Source organism: Coregonus clupeaformis, chromosome 17 (assembly GCF_020615455.1).
Source record: "Coregonus clupeaformis isolate EN_2021a chromosome 17, ASM2061545v1, whole genome shotgun sequence".
Classification (NCBI taxonomy): Eukaryota; Metazoa; Chordata; class Actinopteri; order Salmoniformes; family Salmonidae; genus Coregonus; species Coregonus clupeaformis.
The window spans coordinates 26,589,559-26,612,163 of record NC_059208.1 but is presented as its reverse complement, the minus strand read 5'-3'; the positions used below and the strand labels follow the sequence as shown (position 1 = coordinate 26,612,163).

The window sequence follows — 22,605 nt, the reverse complement described above, 5'->3', positions numbered from 1 at the left end:
TTGTCTGCTTGCAGTTAATTTATAAAAAGTGTGGGAGCTTGACCAATATGCATCTCTAACAGCATAACATACAGTGGGGAAAAAAAGTATTTAGTCAGCCACCAATTGTGCAAGTTCTCCCACTTAAAAAGATGAGAGAGGCCTGTAATTTTCATCATAGGTAAACGTCAACTATGACAGACAAAGATTTTTTTCCCAGAAAATCACATTGTAGGATTTTTAATGAATTTATTTGCAAATTATGGTGGGAAATAAGTATTTGGTCAATATCAAAAGTTTCTCAATACTTTGTTATATACCCTTTGTTTGCAATGACACAGGTCAAACATTTTCAGTAAGTCTTCACAAGGTTTTCACACACTGTTGCTGGTATTTTGGCCCATTCCTCCATGCAGATCTCCTCTAGAGCAGTGATGTGTTTTGGGGCTGTCGCTGGGCAACACAGACTTTCAACTCCCTCCAAAGATTTTCTATGGGGTTGAGATCTGTAGACTGGCTAGGCCACTCCAGGACCTTGAAATGCTTCTTACGAAGCCACTCCTTCGTTGCCCGGGCGGTGTGTTTGGGATCATTGTCATGCTGAAAGACCCAGCCACGTTTCATCTTCAATGCCCTTGCTGATGGAAGGAGGTTTTCACTCAAAATCTCACGATACATGGCCCCATTCATTTTTTTCCTTTACACGGATCAGTCGTCCTGGTCCCTTTGCAGAAAAACAGCCCCAAAGCATGATGTTTCCACCCCCCATGCTTCACAGTAGGTATGGTGTTCTTTGGATGCAACTCAGCATTCTTTGTCCTCCAAACACGGCGAGTTGAGTTTTTACCAAAAAGTTATATTTTGGTTTCATCTGACCATATGACATTCTCCAAATCCTCTTCTGGATCATCCAAATGCACTCTAGCAAACTTCAGACGGGCCTGGACATGTACTGGCTTAAGCAAGGGGACACGTCTGGCACTGCAGGATTTGAGTCCCTGGCGGCGTAGTGTGTTACTGATGGTAGGCTTTGTTACTTTGGTGCCAGCTCTCTGCAGGTCATTCACTAGGTCCCCCCGTGTGGTTCTGGGATTTTTGGTCACCGTTCTTGTGATCATTTTAACCCCACGGGGTGAGATCTTGCGTGGAGCCCCAGATCGAGGGAGATTATCAGTGGTCTTGTATGTCTTCCATTTCCTAATAATTGCTCCCACAGTTGATTTCTTCAAACCAAGCTGCTTACCTATTGCAGATTCAGTCTTCCCAGCCTGGTGCAGGTCTACAATTTTGTTTCTGGTGTCCTTTGACAGCTCTTTGGTCTTGGCCATAGTGGAGTTTGGAGTGTGACTGTTTGAGGTTGTGGACAGGTGTCTTTTATACTGATAACAAGTTCAAGCAGGTGCCATTAATACATGTAACGAGTGGAGGACAGAGGAGCCTCTTAAAGAAGAAGTTACAGGTCTGTGAGAGCCAGAAATCTTGCTTGTTTGTAGGTGACCAAATACTTATTTTCCACCATAATTTGCAAATAAATTCATTAAAAATCCTACAATGTGATTTTCTGGATTTTTTTTTCTCATTTTGTCTGTCATAGTTGACGTGTACCTATGATGAAAATTACAGGCCTCTCTCATCTTTTTAAGTGGGAGAACTTGCACAATTGGTGGCTGACTAAATACTTTTTTCCCCCACTGTATACTTAATACAATGAATATGAAGTTCAATGGAAAATCTCAGCTTTTTGGGGGGGAAATGGGGAAGTCTCAAAGGCACCTTATGGTGATATTGACCCGTATATCTCTTTACCTGGGCTTGTTTGGCCATTTATTATTTATTTTCATCAAAAATAGTGTTGAATATGCAGTAAACAAATAACAGACTTGAGTGCTGCACAGAAATGCACTAATCAATGTACAAATGTGATCATTGATGAGGGATCCAATTTGTTTAAGAATTACTTTAAAAGGTATTTGTAAACGATTGACATAGGACCTACTACTAGTCCATACACACCATATGGTAACACTTAGTTTTCACTTACTGATAATAAACAGTACAGAGACCACATGCAGCCTGAAAGACAAAAAGAGACACATACTCTTTGAATTCTGCTTCTAATAATCCATGGACTGACTTTATCCTGTATTTTATTTATCCTATATTATGCATTATAGAGCCTATTAAGCATGGGGATCCAATTATACATACACCCCTTAGTTTCTAAACTTTGTTAAACATTCGAGTGAATGAATGAAATATTAACGTGTACCCCATGTGTCGAGAATAAGGAACAAAGAAAGTACAGCAGACGTGTACTCCGAGCATGTGCTGACCAACTGGCAAGTGTCTTCACTGACATTTTCAACATGTCCCTGACTGAGTCTGTAATACCAACATGTTTCAAGCAGACCACCATAGTCCCCGTGCCCAAGGACTCTAAGATAACCTGCCTAAATGACTACAGACCCGTAGCACTGACGTCTGTAGCCATGAAGTGCTTTGAAAGGCTGGTCATGGCTCACATCAACAGCATTATCCCAGAAACCCTAGACCCACTCCAATTTGCATACCGCCCCAACAGATCCACAGATGATGCAATCTCTATTGCACTCCACACTGCCCTTTCCCACCTGGACAAGAGGAACACCTACGTGAGAATGCTATTCATTGACTACAGCTCAGCATTCAACACCATAGTGCCCTCTAAGCTCATCACTAAGCTAAGGATCCTGGGACTAAACACCTCCCTCTGCAACTGAATCCTGGACTTCCTGACGGGCCGCCCCAGGTGGTAAGGGTAGGTAACAACACATCTGCCACACTGATCCTCAACACGGGGGCCCCTCAGGGGTGCGTGCTCAGTCCCCTCCTGTACTCTCTGTTCACCCATGACTGCATGGCCAGGCACGACTCCAACACCATCATTAAGTTTGCCGACGACACAACAGTGGTAGGCCTGATCACCGACAACGATGAGACAGCCTATAGGGAGGAGGTCAGAGATCTGGCCGTGTGGTGCCAGGACAACAACCTCTCCCTCAACGTGACCAAGACAAAGGAGATGATTGTGGACTACAGGAAAAAAAAGAGGACTGAGCACGCCCCCATTCTCATCGACGGGGCTGTAGTGGAACAGGTTGAGAGCTTCAAGTTCCTTGGTGTCCACATCACCAACAAACTATCATGGTCCAAACACACCAAGACAGTCGTGAAGAGGGCACGACAAAGCCTATTCCCCCTCAGGAGACTAAAAAGATTTGGCATGGGTCCTCAGATCCTCAAAAAATTCTACAGCTGCACCATCGAGAGCATCCTGACTGGTTGCATCACCGCCTGGTATGGCAACTGCTTGGCCTCCGACCGCAAGGCACTACAGAGGGTAGTGCGTACGGCCCAGTACATCACTGGGGCAAAGCTTCCTGCCATCCAGGACCTCTATACCAGGCGGTGTCAGAGGAAGGCCCTCAAAATTGTCAAAGACTCCAGCCACCCTAGTCATAGACTGTTCTCTCTGCTACCGCACGGCAAGCGGTACCGGAGTGCCAAGTCTAGGTCCAAAAGACTTCTCAACAGCTTCTACCCCCAAGCCATAAGACTCCTGAACAGCTAATCATGGCTACCCGGACTATTTGCACTGACCCCCCACCCCATCCTTTTTTACGCTGCTGCTACTCTGTTAAGTATTTATGCATAGTCACTTTAACTCTACCCACATGTACATATTACCTCAACTACCTCAACTAGCCGGTGCCCCCGCACATTGACTCTGCAACGGTACCCCCCTGTATATATAGCCTCCCTACTGTCACTTTATTTTACTTCTGCTCTTTTTTTTCTCAACACTTTTTTTTTGTTGTTGTTTTATTTTTACTTTTTTGTTTAAAATAAATGCACTGTTGGTTAAGGGCTGTAAGTAAGCATTTCACTGTAATGTCTGCACCTGTTGTATTCGGCGCATGTGACCAATAACATTTGATTTGATTTGATTTGAGATTGTGAAGGAAAGTCCCAACTCTCTTTCTTTCTTCTTCTGTGGCTTTTATAAAGAGGTTGGCAACCAACTTTAAAGGTGCATTACCGCCACCAACTGGACTGGAGTGTGTACAGGGTCTAAATCCTACCAATTAATCTTGTCTCCCTAAGGAAATGAAACACACAATTAAATACCACGTCACATGAAGGTTGTCTTGACAATACAATTAAACTTCTCTTCAACACCATTACATCTTGAATCTAATAATAATATATCCCTTTCCCTCTCATAGTGCTGGCACTGAAATAGAACGTGTTCCACTGTCTCCATACCCTCCTGAAAGTGATCACACTTCCCAGATGGATGTTTCCTACCAATTTCAATGTGTGTTTCAGCCTTTCTGGTGGTTGAAGTATTGCAAAATAGCCTGGTAGCACTGCAGAATATACACTGAGTGTACAAAACATTAGTAACACCATCCTAATATTGAGTTGGACCCCCCTTTGCTCTCAGAACAACCTCAATTCGTCTGGGCATTGACTCTACAAGGTGTAAAAGTACAAGGGTAAAATGGGGGGACTATGTACAAAAAGTGCTGTAATTTCTAAATGGTACCCTCAAATTAAAGCTGACAGTCTGTACTTTTACCCCACAGTCATTGTGTCATTTCAAATCCAAAGTACAGGAGTACAGAGACAAAAAAAAATTGTCACTGTTCCAATACTTTTGGAGCTCACTATAGTTGCACAGGACATACAGAGAGATGAGCACATTGAAAAGAAGACCCAAAGGAATTGACATCCATTATAAAAATGGAAAATCACTTGCAAACCACGAGCAATGAGGCAATGACATGCTGTAAAAGACGTGCAGGCTAAATGGTGTTTGTTGTTGAATTGCTACATTTAAATACGAGTTACTATATTATTTTTCATTAGGCCTACATGTACATTAAAGTATGAATTGCAGTTGTCACTAGGACAATGAACACACCCTGAAAGCACTGAATGGTCTGAACCAGTTAGAGACCTCATGAATGGTCTTGTGTTACCACCTTATTAATAGGCAGCATGCAGTAGGATGCTTTGATCGTATGCAGCCTATAGTTTATCATTATAGTTCTAATTTTAGTTATTGGCTTGGTGGATGGCCCTTAACTCTGACACAACACAACTAACGTTATTATCACAACAGAACTACTAGTAGGGTCAACAGGAGGGATCGCCAATCGTGAAGAAGAAAATGTACTACTTCAAAATTGAGATTTTCTCAATGGTGTTGCCCATGCTGTCACAGATTCTATAATGGCACAGATACAAAGATGAGTCCTCTATCTATCTCTATGGACTTCCCTCATGCTCCTTTTCATGACGTGCTAGCAGCCACGTGAGTAAGTGAGTGCTAGCTAGCTACCTACCAGCCAAGACCAACAACACAAACAAATGGATTATACTGCTACAAGTAGTGAGTGGACTATACTAAACGAGTTAAATGTCTTACCTGTTATGAAATGTTTTCCAAATACATAGCTACGTGTAGCTTACTTGGACACTGTGTCCCCACATTTCCCACTACGCTGATCCTCAACACAGGGGCCCCCACAAGGGTAAGTGCTCAGCCCCCTCCTTTACCCATGACTGCGTGGCCACGCACCCCTCCAACTCAATCATCTAGTTTGCAGATGACACAACAGTGATAGGCCTGATTACCAACAATGACGAGACAGCCTACAGGGAGGAGGTGAGGGCCCTGGCGGAGTGCTGCCGGGAAAATAACCTCTCCTTCAACGTCAACAAAACGAAGGAGCTGATCGTGGACTTCAGGAGACAGCAGAGGGAGCACGCCCCCATCCACATCAACAGGGAGTAGGTGAAAAGCTTCAAGTTCCTCTGCGTACACATCACTGACAATGTGAAATGGTCCACTCACACAGACAGTGTGATGAAGAAAGTGCAACAGCGCCTCTTCAACCTCAGGAGGCTGAAGAAATTTAGCTTGGCCCCTAAGACCCTCACAAACTTTTACAGATGCACCATTGAGAGCATCCTGTCAGGCTGTATCACCGCCTGGTAAGGCAACTGCACCATCCGCAACTGCAGGGCTCTCCAGAGGGTGGTGCGGTCAGCCCATCACATCACCGGGAGCACACTGCCTGCCCTTTAGGACATCTACAGCACCCGGTGTCACAGGAAGGCCAAGAAGATCATCAAGGACCTCAGCCAACCGAGCCAAGGCCTGTTCACCCCACTATCATCCAGAAGGTGAGGTTAGTATAGGTGCCTCAAAGCTGCGACTGAGAGACTGAAAAACAGCTTCTATCTCAAGGCCATCAGACTATTAAATAGCCATCACTAGCTTGTCTCCACCCAGTACCCTGCCCTAAACGTAATCACTGTTGCTGCCCTGTGTACACACAGTGCATTCTGAAAATATTCAGACCCCTAGACTTTTTCCACATTTTGTTACGTTACAACCTTATTCTAAAATGGATTAAATTGTTTAGTTTTTTCTTATCAATCTACTCACAATACCCCATGATGACAAAGCAAAAACAGGTTTTTAGAAATGTTAGGAAATGTATAAAAAATAAGTATTCAGACCCTTTACTCTGTACTTTGTTGAAGCACCTTTGGCAGTGATTACAGCCTCGAGTCTTCTTGGGTATGACGCTACAAGCTTGGCACACTTGTATTGGACAAAACAGAGATGCTTGTTCTAGGTCCCAAGAAACAAAGAGATCTTCTGTTAAATCTGACAATTCATCTTGATGGTTGTAAAGTCGTCTCAAATAAAACTGTGAAGGACCTAGGCGTTACTCTTGACCCTGATCTCTCTTTTGACGAACATATCAAGACTGTTTCAAGGACAGCTTTTTTCCATCTACGTAACATTGCAAAAATCAGAAATTTTCTGTCCAAAAATGATGCAGAAAAATTAATCCATGCATTTGTTACTTCTAGGTTAGACTACTGCAATGCTCTATTTTCCGGCTACCCGGATAAAGCACTAAATAAACTTCAGTTAGTGCTAAATACGGCTGCTAGAATCCTGACTAGAACCAAGAAATTTGATCATATTACTCCAGTGCTAGCTTCCCTACACTGGCTTCCTGTTAAGGCAAGGGCTGATTTCAAGGTTTTACTGTTAACCTATAAAGCGTTACATGGGCTTGCTCCTACCTATCTTTCCGAGTTGGTCCTGCCGTACATACCAATACGTACGCTACGGTCACAAGACGCAGGCCTCCTAATTGTCCCTAGAATTTCTAAGCAAACAGCGGGAGGCAGGGCTTTCTCCTATAGATCTCCATTTTTATGGAACAGTCTGCCTACCCATGTGAGAGACGCAGACTCGGTCTCAACCTTTAAGTCTTTACTGAAGACTTATCTCTTCAGTAGGTCATATGATTGAGTGTAGTCTGGCCCAGGAGTGTGAAGGTGAACGGAAAGGCTGGAGCAACGAACAGCCCTTGCTGTCTCTGCCGGGCCGGTTCCCCTCTCCACTGGGGTTCTCTGCCTCTAACCCTGTTGCAGGGGCTGAGTCACTGGCCTGCTGGTGCTCTTTCATGCCGTCCCTGGGGGGTGCGTCACTTGAGTGGGTTGAGTTACTGACGTGATCTTCCTGTCTGGGTTGGCGCCCTCCCCCCTTGGTTTGTGCTGTGGTGGAGACCTCTGTGGGCTATACTCGGCCTTGTCTCAGGATTGTAAGTTGGTGGTTGGGGATATCCCTCTAGTGGTGCGGGGGCTGTGCTTTGGCGGAGTGGGTGGGGTTATATCCTTCCTGTTTGGCCCTGTCCGGGGTTTCTTCGGATGGGGCCACAGTGTCTCCGGACCGCTCCTGTCTCAGCCTCCAGTATTTATGCTGCAGTAGTTTATGTGTCGGGGGCTGGGGTTAGTTGGTTATACCTGGAGTACTTCTCCTGTCTTATCCAGTGTCCTGTGTGAATTTAAGTATGCTCTCTCTAATTCTCTCGTTCTCTCTTTCTCTCTGAGAACCTGAGCCCTAGGACCATACGTCAGGACTACCGGGCATGATGACACCTTGCTGTCCCCAGTCCGCCTGGCCTTGCTGCTATTCCAGTTTCAACTGTTCTGCCTGCGGCTACGAAACCCCTACCTGTCCCAGACCTGCTGTTTTCAACTCTAAATGATCGGCTATGAAAAGCCAACTGAGAGACCTGAGCCCTAGGACCATACGTCGGGACTACCGGCCGTGGTGACTCCTTGCTGTCCCCAGTCCGCCTGGCCTTGCTGCTATTCCAGTTTAAACTGTTCTGCCTGCGGTTATGGAACCCCTACCTGTCCCAGACCTGCTGTTTTAAACTCTAATGATCGGCTATGAAAAGCCAACTGAGATTTATTCCTGATTATTATTTGACCATGCTTGTCACTTATGAACATTTTTGAACATCTTGGCATGGTTCTGTTATAATCTCCACCCGGCACAGCCAGAAGAGGACTGGCCACCCCTCATAGCCTGGTTCCTCTCTAGGTTTCTTCCTAGGTTTTGCCTTTCTAGGGAGTTTTTCCTAGCCACCGTGCTTCTACACCTGCATTACTAGCTGTTTGGGGTTTTAGGCTGGGTTTCTGTACAGCACTTCGAGATATTAGCTGATGTAAGAAGGGCTATATAAAATAAAATTGATTGATTGATTGATATTTGGGGAGTTTCTCCCGTTCCTCTCTGCAGATCCTCTCAAGCCCTGTCAGGTTGGATGGGGAGCATTCCTGCACAGCTATTTTCAGGTCTCTCCAGAGATGTTCGATTGGGTTCAAGTCTGGGCTCTGGCTGGGCCACTCAAGGACATTCAGAGACTTGTCCCGAAGCCACTCCTGTGTTGTCTTGGCTGTGTGCTTAGGGTCGTTGTCCTGTTGGAAGGTGAACCTTCACCCCAGTCTGAGGTCCTGAGCAGGTTTTCATCAAGGATTTCTCTGTACTTTGCTCTGTTAATCTTTTTCTCGATCCTGACTAGTCTCCCAGTCCCTGCCGCTGAAAAACATCCCCACAGCATGATGCTGCCACCACCATGCTACGCCGTAGGGATGGTGCCAGGTTTCCTCCAGACGTGACGCTTGGCATTCAGGCCAAAGAGTTCAATCTTGGTTTCATCAGACCAGAGAATTTTGTTTCTCATGGTCTGAGAGTCTTTAGGTGCCTTTTGGCAAACTCCAAGCGGGCTGTCATGTACTTTTTACTGAGGAGTGGCTTGCGTCTGGCCACTCTACCATAAAGGCCTGATTGGTGGAGTGCTGCAGAGATGGTTGTCCTTCTGGAAGGTTCTCCCATCTCCACAGAGTAACTCTGGAGTTCTGTCAGAGTGACCATCGGGTTCTTGGTCACCTCCCTGAACAGGGCCTTTCTCCCCTGATTGCTCAGTTTGGCCGGGCGGCCAGCTCTTAGGAAGAGTCTTGGTGGTTCCAAACTTCTTCCATTTAAGAATGGTGGAGGCCACTGTGCTCTTGGGGACCTTAAATGCTTTTTGGTACCCCTCCCCAGATCTGTGGCTCGATACAATCCTGTCTCGCGGACAATTCCTTCGACCACATGGCTTGGTTTTTGCTCTGACATGCACTGTCAATTGTGGGACCTTATATAGACAGGTGTGTGCCTTTCCAAATCATGTCCAATCAATTGAATTTACCACAGGTGGACTCCAATCAAGTTCTAGAACCATCTCAAGGATGATCAATGGAAACAGGATGCCACTGAGCTCAATTTTGAGTCTCATAGCAAAGGCTCTGAATACTTATTTAAATAAGGTATTTCTGTTGTTTGTATTTTATACATTTGCAAAAATTTATAAAAACATGTTTTCGCTTTGTCATTATGGGGTATTGTGTGTAGATTGCTGAGGAATTGTCTTTATTTAATCAATTTTAGAATAAGGCTGTAACGTAACAGCATGTGGAAAAAGTCAAGGGATCTGAATACTTTCCGAAGGCACTGTAGACATGGAACACGGGTCACTTTAATAATGGAACACTGGTCACTTTAATAATGTTTACATACTGTTTTACACATTTCATATGTATATACTGTATTCTAGTCAAGGCCATCCTATTCAACTGTTGCTGTACATATACTATTCTATCCACGTATTCTTCAGATATATATAGTATATCTATCCACATACTGTCCATAATGTCTATACATCCCATCACATATACAGTGGGATAAGTATATGATACACTGCCGATTTTGCAGGTTTTCCTACTTACAAAGCATGTAGAGGTCTGTAAAAATCCAGAAAATCACATTGTATGATTTTTAAGTAATTAATTTGCATTTTATTGCATGACATAAGTATTTGATCACCTACCAACCAGTAAGAATTCCGGCTCTCACAGACCTGTTAGTTTTTCTTTAAGAAGCCCTCCTGTTCTCCACTTATTACCTGTATTAACTGCACCTGTTTGAACTCATTACCTGTATAAAAGACACCTGTCCACACACTCAATAAAACAGACTCCAAACTCTCCACAATGGCCAAGACCAGAGAGCTGTGTAAGGACATCAGGGATAAAATTGTAGACCTGCACAAGGCTGGGATGGGCTACAGGACAATAGACAAGCAGCTTGGTGAGAAGGCAACAACTGTTGGCGCAATTATTAGAAAATGGAAGAAGTTCAAGATGACGGTCAATCACCCTCGGTCTGGGGCTCCATGCAAGAGCTCACCTCGTGGGGCATCAATGATCATGAGGAAGGTGAGGGATCAGCCCAGAACTACACGGCAGGACCTGGTCAATGACCTGAAGAGAGCTGGGACCACAGTCTCAAAGAAAACCATTAGTAACACACTACGCCGTCATGGATTAAAATCCTGCAGCGCACGCAAGGTCCCCCTGCTCAAGCCAGCGCATGTCCAGGCCCGTCTGAAGTTTGCCAATGACCATCTGGATGATCCAGAGGAGGAATGGGAGAAGGTCATGTGGTCTGATGAGACAAAAATAGAGCTTTTTGGTCTAAACTCCACTCGCCGTTTTTGGAGGAAGAAGAAGGATGAGTACAACCCCAAGAACACCATCCCAACCGTGAAGCATGGAGGTGGAAAGATCATTCTTTGTGGATGCTTTTCTGCAAAGGGGACAGGACGACTGCACCGTATTGAGGGGAGGATGGATGGGGCAATGTATCGCGAGATCTTGGCCAACAACCTCCTTCCCTCAGTAAGAGCATTGAAGATGGGTCGTGGCTGGGTCTTCCAGCATGACAACGACCCAAAACACACAGCCAGGGCAACTAAGGAGTGGCTCCGTAAGAAGCATCTCAAGGTCCTGGAGTGGCCTAGCCAGTCTCCAGACCTGAACCCAATAGAAAATATTTGGAGGGAGCTGAAAGTCCATATTGCCCAGCGACAGCCCCGAAACCTGAAGGATCTGGAGAAGGTCTGTATGGAGGAGTGGGACAAAATCCCTGCTGCAGTGTGTGCAAACCTGGTCAAGACCTACAGGAAACGTATGATCTCTGTAATTGCAAACAAAGGTTTCTGTACCAAATATTAAGTTCTGCTTTTCTGATGTATCAAATACTTATGTCATGCAATAAAATGCAAATTAATTACTTAAAAATCATAAAATGTGATTTTCTGGATTTTTGTTTTAGATTCCGTCTCTCACAGTTGAAGTGTACCTAAGATAAAAATTACAGACCTCTATATGCTTTGTAGGAAAACCTGCAAAATCGGCAGTGTATCAAATACTTGTTCTCCCCACTGTACATATATACAGTACCAGTCAAAAGTTTGGACACACCTACTCATTCCAGGGTTTATCTTTATTTTTACTATTTTCTACATTGTAGAAAAGTATGAAACAACACATATGGAATCATGTAGTAACCAAAAAGTGTTAATCAAATCCAAAATATATTTATATTTGAGATTCTTCAAAGTAGACACCCTTTCTCTTGATGACTGCTTTGCACACTCTTGGCATTCTCTCAACCAGCTTCACCTGGAATGCTTTTCCAACAGTCTTGAAGGACTTCCCATATATGCTGAGCACTTGTTGGCTGCTTTTCCTTCACTCTGCAGTCCAACTCATCCCAAACCATCTCAATTGGGTTGAGGTCGGGTGATTGTGGAGGCCAGGTCATCTGATGCAGCACTCCATCACTCTCCTTCTTGGTCAAATAGCCCTTACACAGCCTGGAGGTGTGTTTTGGGTCATTGTTGAAAAACAAATGATAGTCCCACTAAGCGCAAACCAGATGGGATGGTGTATTGCTGCAGAATGCTGTGGTAGCCATGCTGGTTAAGTGTGCCTTGAATTCTAAATAAATCACTGACAGTTTCACCAGCAAAGCACCCCTACACCATCATACCTCCTTCTCCATGCTTCACGGTGGGAACCACACATGTGGAGATCATCCGTTCACCTACTCTGTGTCTCACAAAGACACGGCGGTTGGAACCAAAAATCTCAAATTTGGACTCATCAGACCAAAGGACAGATTTCCACCAGTCTAATGTCCATTGCTCATGTTTCTTGGCCCAAGCAAGTCTCTTCTTCTTATTGGTGTCCTTTAGTAGTGGTTTCTTTGCAGCAATTCGACCATGAAGGCCTGATTCACGCAGTCTCCTCTGAACAGTTGATGTTGAGATGTGTCTGTTACTTGAACTCTGTGAAGCATTTATTTGGGCTGCAATCTGAGGTGCAGTTACTCTAATGAACTTATTCTCTGCAGCAGAGGTAACTCTGGGTCTTCCTTTCCTGTGGCAGTCCTACCTTGTCACAACACAAATGATTGCCTCAAATGCATTAAGAAGGAAAGAAATTCCACAAATTAACTTTTAACAAGGCACACCTGTTAATTAAAATGCATGAAGCATGTTGAGAGAATGCCAAGAGTGTGCAAAGCTGTCATCAGGGCAAAGGGTGGCTACTTTAATATAAAATATGTTTTGATTTGTTTAACACTTGTTTTGGTTACTACATGATTCCATATGTGTTATTTCATAGTTTTGATGTCTTCACTATTATTCTACAATGTAGAAAATAGTAAAAATAAAGAAAAACCCTGGAATGAGTAGGTGTGTACACACTTTTCACTGGTACTGTATATATATATATATATATATATATATATATATATATATATATATATATATATATATATATATACACACTCCGGACTACGACATTGCTCGTCCTAATATTTATATATTTCTTAATTCCATTATTTTACTTTTAGATGTGTGTGTATTGTTAGATATTACTGCACTGTTGGTGCGATGAACACAATAATTTCGCTACACCCGCAATAACATCTGCTAAACCTGTGTATGCGACCAAATAACATTTGATTTGAATAGCCACAGGGCTCTAAGTTGCACCATTGCGAACCGTATGTTGGGATTTTTGACCTGGTTACATGTACATTGAATAACACAGCAGCTTTTCGTCATTTTTTGTTATTTCTGTATATCTAAAAATCGATGACGAGGTTGGCTCTTTTACAATGGGGGTCAATGGGATTATTATATTATTATAATTTATTTTTTGGTGCATGGTCGAGGGGAATTCCTTCTTATGTTTCCAATTCATGAAGAATTTCTATTGTATGTGTGTTTGCCACTAACCCCTGTCAAGTGTGTGTACCCCCTCTACAGGCCGATCGGGAATACAGTTAAAAGGCATACATGCTCCAAGGCCTACTGGGAGTGACTGGAATGGCAGGACACAGTATTTTGACCATACCAGCCAATGTTTACCATGCTGTTTGTTTCTTTAGTTTGAATTATCAGAATTAATGTGTGGACATTTTTCAAAGGCAGCAACACACCTATATTTGTGACATTGAAACACAGTCCTGTAAGCTTAGACTTCTCAAACTAGTATTCTGTCATGACATATCAAGTCTCTGTTTCATGAGCCTCATCTTGTCCTGTTGTATCATCACGTGGGACCATCTGGTGTTGGTGTGTTTCAGGCTTGTGTCTGTAGTACAAAATGAGTGACATTGCTAATCCTGCCAAGAGAACTATCCCTAATAATACCAAAGCCGGTCTGCCCCTGGTGGCAAGAGGCACCTCACAGCATTCTGTAGAAGAGAAGAGAGAAAGAGACAGGCTTTCAGCTTCACCTCCCAAATACCTCTTCCTCTAGTAGTACTGCCTGGTCACTGAACCTTTCATTGAGGTCATTGTGAACAGTTCCTGTCATGGGAAGTTGCACTCTACAATGGTATTTTTAGTGATCCAATTTACATTTTAGTCATTTAGCAGACGCTTTTATCCAGAGCGACTTACAATTATTGAGTGCATACATATTTCATACTGGCCCCCTGTGGAAATGGTGTTATTCTTGCATGCAGTACATCTATACACAATGCTCATATGACTCATTTGCCCTCATGAAGTGAAATGTCAAATCCTTATTTAAGATGGGTGTGTTTGACTACAAATTGTGTCTAGAATTCATACATTGCAGACTTTGTGTAAGAGTAACACACTATCTCGTCAGGGTTTAGCCCTTAGTGATTATGCAATGGTTTAATATTTCATCACTAAATCAGTGATCCATACTTGGTCACATTGCTCTACCCCTAAACCAGTTGGTAGGTCACAACATTACCTGGGAGTGGGTGGAGGGTGAGTGAGCGGGTGAAGCTTTGATTGAGAACATCCAGTCTCATTTCAGCAATGATGGTGAGTGTACTGTTTGGCCTGACCTCCATGGAGCTGTGGACCTCATAGCGCCCCCTGCTGTCCAGGCCAATACGGCTGTGGCTCTGATTGGAGATATCTCCTCCAATGGAGTCTGTCCACCACACATTAGGCTGGGGGAAACCCTGGGAGGAGTTGAGGGTGATGAAGAAGCTGTCACAGGATGACTGTACAGAGAGCTGGGGCTCCTTGAAGGGGGCTAGGGTAAACAAAAACAACAACAATACTCACATTAAACTCTTAACATAGGAGAATTCTGACTGCAAAAGGCTTTAGGCAAGTAGATGACTATGAGCTGATTTTGTGCAGGTAGCTTAATACTTATTTGTCTTTTAATCCCCCATAGATGCAAGATTTCTGAAAAATCTGAATGGACAAAAATACATACTCTAACCTGCCACTAGAAGTAGTAGCTTTTCCTTGGTGCTTCCCTGTTCATCTGTCACATCACAGGTGTACTGGCCCTGGTCACCCGGTTGCACACCACTCAGTCTAAGTGAGGCATTTCCCACAGTGAGCTGGTCTTCAAACAGATGAGTGCGGCCCTTGTAAACAACACTCTGTCTTTCCAGCTGATCTCTCCCATGGTAATAGCTGTGGACCACCTCTGATTCTCCACGCTGCCAGTTGACAATCACATTGTTGAGGTTCAGGTTTTCATACAGAGGGAAATAGCAGCTAAGGGTGATGTCACTGCCCGGAGCTGCCACTCCCATAGGTGAAATAAGGAACTGAACCTCAATAATCGCTAAGGAAGGAGACAGACAATACAGCCATAGATTAGGGAGAAACTTCAATTCTCTTTTATTATATCACCAAAGATACTGTGATACCTTTGAGCTTCTTGGTGACTGTTGTTGTAAAACCAACATTCTAAATAATGATTTATTAAATGTTAGTATACAAATTCATTTTGCAACTTAATTTGGTTCCTCATTTTTAGTATGAGAATGTGATGAATATTCTGTTTCTGTTGTAGCTGCAAAGCCACAGTGACAATCTACACCCTTTATCTACACTACAACCGTGACTGTGGAAATGCTTAGTCACATAGGGTTGTCTTATAAGAAAGTCATCATTGAAGTACAGAAAATGTTTACTCAGCGATCCAAACTGTGGGTTTTGTGACGTAGATTTACAGTATATTAGAATTACCGCATGAAGAGCCCCTGTTAGTATGCTCCAACTGAATTAAAATGGAATATTTAGAGGTTAAACATATAGTATGAATATTTAGAATATTTAGAGGTTAAAAACATATTATATGACGGATACATACTATGGGCATCATCTAGTTATGATGGTATTGACGAGTTTACGTTCAACTCTGTAAGCTAAACTGCAGCACGGCCATACCTGGGATGTATTCACTAGGAACCAAACTGCAGCAAACAGAAGCAAACAGAACAGGGAGGGACCTACGTGCAATGGTGCAAACTGTCTTGCTACTGTGTGCTCTAATGAATACATCCTTGATACACCCTGCATGTTTACACATGATAAGATGATGGAATATAATAACTAGCTACCTGAGAAAAGCAGTGACACCAAAATAAACTTTGAGATGCCTTGTCTTTTCATCCCACACACTTTTGAGTAGACCTGTAAAAAGAAAGCTAACATGTGAAAAACAATGTGGATCACATCCATATATTGAAAATACTACATGCCTTAAGTTACAACATGCATGGCTATTCTTGTCTCAGTCAGACGTACCAAGATTCAGGATAACTGATGAAGTACGCCTATTTCAACTTTTTCAGTTATGTGGGTGAAAAGTGTAAAGAGGTTGGCTAACTAACTACACAACAAATCCCCAGAAATGACTACTAATGGATAATTAAGAAGGGTAAAAATGGATAAATTGTATACATTGTATTTCTATTATTGATGTGTTTCACAAGATGACAGTAGTTCTAGTAGTAGTTTTTATTTTACTGAACAAAAATATAAAACGCAACATGTAAAGTGTTGATCCCATGTTTCATGAGCTGAAATAAAAGATCCCTGACATTTTCCATACACACATAAAGCTTATTTCGCTCTAATTTTGTGCACACATTAACATTGATCATCCTTGAGATGTTTCTACAACTTGCTTGGAGTCCACCTGTGGTCAATTTAATTAATTGGACATGATTTGGAAAGGCACACACCGGTCTATGTAAGGTCCCACATTTAACAGTGCATGTCAGAGCAAAAACCAAGCCATGAGGTCGAAGGAATCTGGGGAAGGGTACCAAAAAATGTCTGCAGCATTGAAGGTCCCAAGAACACAGTGGCCTCCATCATTCTTAAATGGAAGAAGTTTGGAACCACCAAGACTCTTTCTAGAGCTGGCTGCCCGGCCAAACTGTGCAATCGGGGGAGAAGGGCCTTGGTCAGGGAGGTGACCAAGTACCCGATGGTCACTCTGACAGAGCTCCAGAGTTCCTCTGTGGAGATGGGAGAACCTTCCAGAAAGACAACCATCTCTGCAGCACTCCACCAATCAGGCCTTTATGGTAGAGAGGTCAGACGGAAGCCACTCCTCAGTAAAAGGCACATGACAACCTGCTTGGAGTTTGCCAAAAGGCACCTAAAGGACTCTCAGACCATGAGAAACAAGATTCTCTGGTCTGATGAAACTAAGATTGAACTCTTTGGCCTGAATGCCAAGCATCATGTCTGGAGGAAATCTGTCACTATCCCTACGGTGAAGCATGGTGGTGGCAGCATCATACTGTGGGGATGTTTTTCAGTGACAGGGACTGGGAGTCTAGTCAGGATCGAGGGAAAGATGAGCAGAGCAAAGCACTGAGAGTTCCTTGATGAAAACCTGCTCCAGAGCGGACAACAACCCTAAGTACACAGCCAAGACAACGCAGGAGTGGCGTCGGGACAAGTCCCTGAATGTCTTTAAGTGGCCCAGCCAGAGCCCGGACTTGAACCTGATTGAACATCTCTGGAGAGACCTGAAAATAGCTGTGCAGCGACGCTCCCCATCCAACCTGACAGAGCTTGATAGGATCTGCAGAGAAGAATGGGAGAAACTCCCCAAATACAGGTGTGCCAAGCTCGTAGCGTCATACCCAAGAAGACTCGAGGCTGTAATTGCTGCCAAAGGTGCTTCAACAAAGTACTGAGTAAAGGGTCTGAATAGTTATTTAAATGTAATATTTCAGATTTGCTATTTTTAATAGATTTGCTAAAATTCCTAAAAAACAGTTTTGCTTTGTCATTATGTGGTATTGTGTGTAGACTGATGAGATTTTTTAAAATCCATTTTAGAATAAGGCTGTAATGTAACAAAATGTGGAAAAAGTCAAGGAGTCTGAATACTTTGCTAATGCACTGCATGCGTCCTCTTCTGTAGCCTACAGGCTGGTTTCTCCGATCAAATAGCCTAACCTAAATGGGGCTCAATCAAATTAAATGTGCGCTGTCATGTTAACAAACATATCCTAAAAACAGGACAGGTCAAAGTAAAATGGACAATATGGAATGGACAATCACAACTGTTGTCCAGGAGTTTCACCCCATTGTCATGATCAGTGGTTTCAAGTTTGTTTCCGTCAACTTTTTGACAAGCTGATCATAGCAATCATTTCGTGCTGTGTAAACACATTGCAAATAGGCTCGTGATAACTCCTGTTAATGTTGGGTAGCTGATACAGAGTTTAAATAACGAAATTGATTAGTCACAGGAATCAGGACTAATAAAGCCAATGCAATGGCATGTTTAACAAATGGTAGGCCTACCACATGAATGGGCATTCATAAAATTCCATTGTGGGCCGACATGGTAGGCTACACCACAGTAAGCACGAGCAAAAGTTTTTTAAATAAATGTTTTGGTCCTGTGCCGATGTCGTTTTTTGGTCTTTTACAAACGGTAGGCTAACCACATACAGTGGGGGAAAAAAGTATTTAGTCAGCCACCAATTGTGCAAGTTCTCCCACTTAAAAAGATGAGAGAGGCCTGTAATTTTCATCATAGGTACACGTCAACTATGACAGACAAATTGAGGAAAAAAAATCCAGAAAATCACATTGTAGGATTTCTTATGAATTTATTTGCAAATTATGGTGGAAAATAAGTATTTGGTCACCTACAAACAAGCAAGATTTCTGGCTCTCACAGACCTGTAACTTCTTCTTTAAGAGGCTCCTCTGTCCTCCACTCGTTACCTGTATTAATGGCACCTGTTTGAATTTGTTATCAGTATAAAAGACACCTGTCCACAACCTCAAACAGTCACACTCCAAACTCCACTATGGCCAAGACCAAAGAGCTGTCAAAGGACACCAGAAACAAAATTGTAGACCTGCACCAGGCTGGGAAGACTGAATCTGCAATAGGTAAGCAGCTTGGTTTGAAGAAATCAACTGTGGGAGCAATTATTAGGAAATGGAAGACATACAAGACCACTGATAATCTCCCTCGATCTGGGGCTCCACACAAGATCTCACCCCGTGGGGTCAAAATGATCACAAGAACGGTGAGCAAAAATCCCAGAACCACACGGGGGGACCTAGTGAATGACCTGCAGAGAGCTGGGACCAAAGTAACAAAGCCTACCATCAGTAACACACTACGCCGCCAGGGACTCAAATCCTGCAGTGCCAGACGTGTCCCCCTGCTTAAGCCAGTACATGTCCAGGCCCGTCTGAAGTTTGCTAGAGTGCATTTGGATGATCCAGAAGAGGATTGGGAGAATGTCATATGGTCAGATGAAACCAAAATATAACTTTTTGGTAAAAACTCAACTCGTCGTGTTTGGAGGACAAAGAATGCTGAGTTGCATCCAAAGAACACCATACCTACTGTGAAGCATGAGGGTGGAAACATCATGCTTTGGGGCTGTTTTTCTGCAAAGGGACCAGGACGACTGATCCGTGTAAAGGAAAGGATGAATGGGGCCATGTATCGTGAGATTTTGAGTGAAAACCTCCTTCCATCAGCAAGGGCATTGAAGATGAAACGTGGCTGGGTCTTTCAGCATGACAATGATCCCAAACACACCGCCCAGGCAACGAAGGAGTGGCTTCGTAAGAAGCATTTCAAGGTCCTGGAGTGGCCTAGCCAGTCTCCAGATCTCAACCCCATAGAAAATATTTGGAGGGAGTTGAAAGTCCGTGTTGCCCAACGACAGCCCCAAAACATCACTGCTCTAGAGGAGATCTGCATGGAGGAATGGGCCAAAATACCAGCAACAGTGTGTGAAAACCTTGTGAAGACTTACAGAAAACGTTTGACCTGTGTCATTGCCAACAAAGGGTATATAACAAAGTATTGAGAAACTTTTGTTATTGACCAAATACTTATTTTCCACCATAATTTGCAAATAAATTCATTAAAAATCCTACAATGTGATTTTCTGGATTATTTTTTTTTCTCATTTTGTCTGTCATAGTTGACGTGTACCTATGATGAAATTGACAGGCCTCTCTCATCTTTTTAAGTGGGAGAACTTGCACAATTGGTGGCTGACTAAATACTTTTTTCCCCACTGTAGATGGGCATTCATAAAATAACAGCAAGGACCGGCCCTGGATGTAGCCTAAGCCTCGGTCTCATTTCTAAACAGCAGAATTAAAAACCCAGCTCCTATTTAAACGAACATTCCAAAAATAAATACATTTTGTAGGCTAATTTCGGACGCTGATAGGCTAAAACTTTGTCTGTTGAACTAAGGATATTGCAGTTACACATTGAATTGGAGCAAAACAATCTGCGTTTTAACTATACGTGTACACTTGTGATGATGTCATCTTTATAGTTATGCTGCCATGCTATCGTTGCCTGAGTAGCTGAAAAAGAACACTGACTTCTTGTCTGCACCCTGCTTTGCCAATGCCAATGTTCGCAATGATGGTGAAAAAATAACATTAAATCGCTATTTAGACTGCCTGTGTCTTGTTTGTGTTTGATATAATGGCTAACTAGCTAGATAGCCTGCATATAACTCCCCACCCGAGTGTTCCATTCGGGCAAAACAATGTGATGACTCCATAATAGTCGACGTTACAGCTTGGCTAATAGAAAACGCCGTAATATATTTTTCATTTAAAACCTTATCTTGGCGATTCTTCCTCGTTCTCGATTCGTGTATCTTAAAAATGTTCAGTTGCAGGTGGTTCTACAAAAACCAGAGGAAATTCAGGAAGATATTACATCCATGTTTTGTACCGCGCGATGTAAACGTAGGGTAACGTGGGATAACTAGCTCCCGGTTTTATTGTCATAGAAACCACTTTATGTCTCCAAAAAAAATCCAACCCTTCCCTGGCTGGCACTACACTAACAAAACGATTCTGAGGTAAATGTATCTAATATTTCGTAATTTATAAAAAGTTATATAGCTGTACACTTGTTATATACAGTATATACCATTAGGGGAGCCTAAAGATAAATAATCCACTTGAGTTACAGAAATTGTTTTTGCTACTTTAGGATGATATGGACATGATTTGGCGAGAAAATGAAAAGGGACCTTACATCCAAACCTTATCATATAAGTAGTGAGATGTGCACAGTGGCGGCTCCTGAAGAAATTCTCAGGGGGGGCAATTTTTCTGATGATTTAGGTGACCTACACACATTTAAAAAAAGATATGTCCAGCATCAACATGAAGACAGGGGCAGCATATAAGTCAATACCAGAAGCATTTATTGACTGATCTCAAAAGTGTTGGCTTACAAAAGCAAAATAAGTTATCACAGTAAAAATAATCAAGGGTGTTCTTTCACATTCCTCAACACTGCATAAACAATATGCATTTCCATAAAACACCTCATCTAATTGTGCCACAAAGTTGACAAGTCCAAGAAAAATACCAGGGTTGGTGGAGCCCTCAGTTTCATCTTTGCCTCGCAAAGCTAACTCAAACACTCCGCAAAACTTCACACACTGGATTAGCCGGCTGAGGATGTGGCGGTTCTTGCTAACCTCATCGTTGTGGCGGCGGACAGCTAGCCTGTATCCCTCATCCAGTTGAGTGGCAATGTTCACTCTCCCCAAAGCAGACAATCTCAAACAGCTATCCATGTGGGTCTTTGGACAGCTCATGTTTCTTAATCTTTTCTGAAAGATGGTGCATGTCCGTTACACCAGTCGCTGTCCAAGCGGTGCTGTCTGCCGTGCCGCCTTCAGGGTGAAAGAGTAAGCAGGGGTAGCAGAAGACTGCATTAGCTACATCGCAGCCTGCTAGCCAGGTTTTTCGTTCGTACCAATTTTTTGAAAATCCTCGGGTGTAGGACTTTCCCCCTTTAGTAGAAACCTGTTGAATTATTACATTTGGTCTGGGAGGTCCTAATTGTTTCGTTGCCAATTTATCTTGATTTGTTCGCCGACAAAAAGGAACTTCTTTCAAAGAGACAATCGAGTTGCACTGAACGCTAGCCATCTTGACAGTAGTACGTGAATTGATTGATGCTGCTACCCGCTCTTTTCTTAGTTACGTTCATGGTTATGTTACGTATGACGAAAGCGCGTAAGTGCAAGCCCTCCCGGAACCCATAGAGATTGTATTGAAAGCTCTGATATTTGAAAAAAAAGATTTTACATGAGAGTCTATGAGAGACTTCTGGGGCGATTTTCAACCTGACTGAAATCGCCCCAAAAGGGGCGGGGCCATTTGAAGCACGACTTTAGCCTGATTGGACATTTAGTGGCAGATCAGACGTCTAGATTAGAACACTGATAACTACTGTTGCCGTGATATAATTGATTAGAAAAAAAATCCCTTCCTTTTCCCGTTTGGCAGTGCGTCGCCCATATCGCCCTAATGAACACACCGCCCCTGGATGTGCAATGCAAAAATGTTTTCTTCTATATTTGATTTAATTAAAATAAGATACTTAGACTTTAGCTTTTAAGGGTTAATGACAACAACAACAAAAAGACCAACAAAAATGCATAAAATACATTTTAACATTAATCTTTGGGGGGCGTAGTGACAGTTACCCAGGTACTTGGGGAAAATGTCCCTGTTCTAAGTC

The 22,605-nt window shown here is 43.0% G+C and overlaps 1 protein-coding gene across 4 annotated transcripts; it reads right to left on the bottom strand.

Moving 5' to 3' along the window:
- Nucleotides 1-13,193: 13,193 nt before the first annotated feature.
- On the bottom strand, nt 13,194-20,824 carry LOC121556051 (CD276 antigen-like). 4 transcript variants are annotated; one of them, XM_041869908.2, is made up of 6 exons: nt 20,678-20,824; nt 17,943-18,011; nt 16,151-16,223; nt 15,016-15,369; nt 14,530-14,820; nt 13,194-13,996 (listed from the first exon to the last, which is right to left on the bottom strand). In XM_041869908.2, exons 2-6 carry the CDS (start codon nt 17,958-17,960, stop codon nt 13,809-13,811), a joined length of 924 nt encoding a protein of 307 aa, XP_041725842.2. In that variant the 5' UTR covers nt 17,961-18,011; nt 20,678-20,824; the 3' UTR covers nt 13,194-13,808. The 4 variants fall into 4 exon arrangements, 3 of the variants coding, with proteins under 3 accessions (XP_041725842.2, XP_041725843.2, XP_041725844.2); XM_041869909.2 differs by lacking the exon at nt 17,943-18,011; XR_005998069.2 differs by lacking the exon at nt 17,943-18,011 and having other exon boundaries at nt 13,911-13,996; nt 15,010-15,369.
- Between the last annotated feature and the right edge of the window lie 1,781 nt (nt 20,825-22,605).

Excerpts from the sequence above, each read along its gene's own strand:
- LOC121556051 (XM_041869908.2), bottom strand. Across the intron at positions 14,821-15,015 it reads GCTACTACTTCTAGTGGCAG|CCCCCTTCAAGGAGCCCCAG; the intron begins GTTAGAGTATGT and ends TGTTTACCCTAG. Across the intron at positions 13,997-14,529 it reads CACCCTCCACCCACTCCCAG|AATGCTGTGAGGTGCCTCTT; the intron begins GTAATGTTGTGA and ends TCTCTTCTACAG.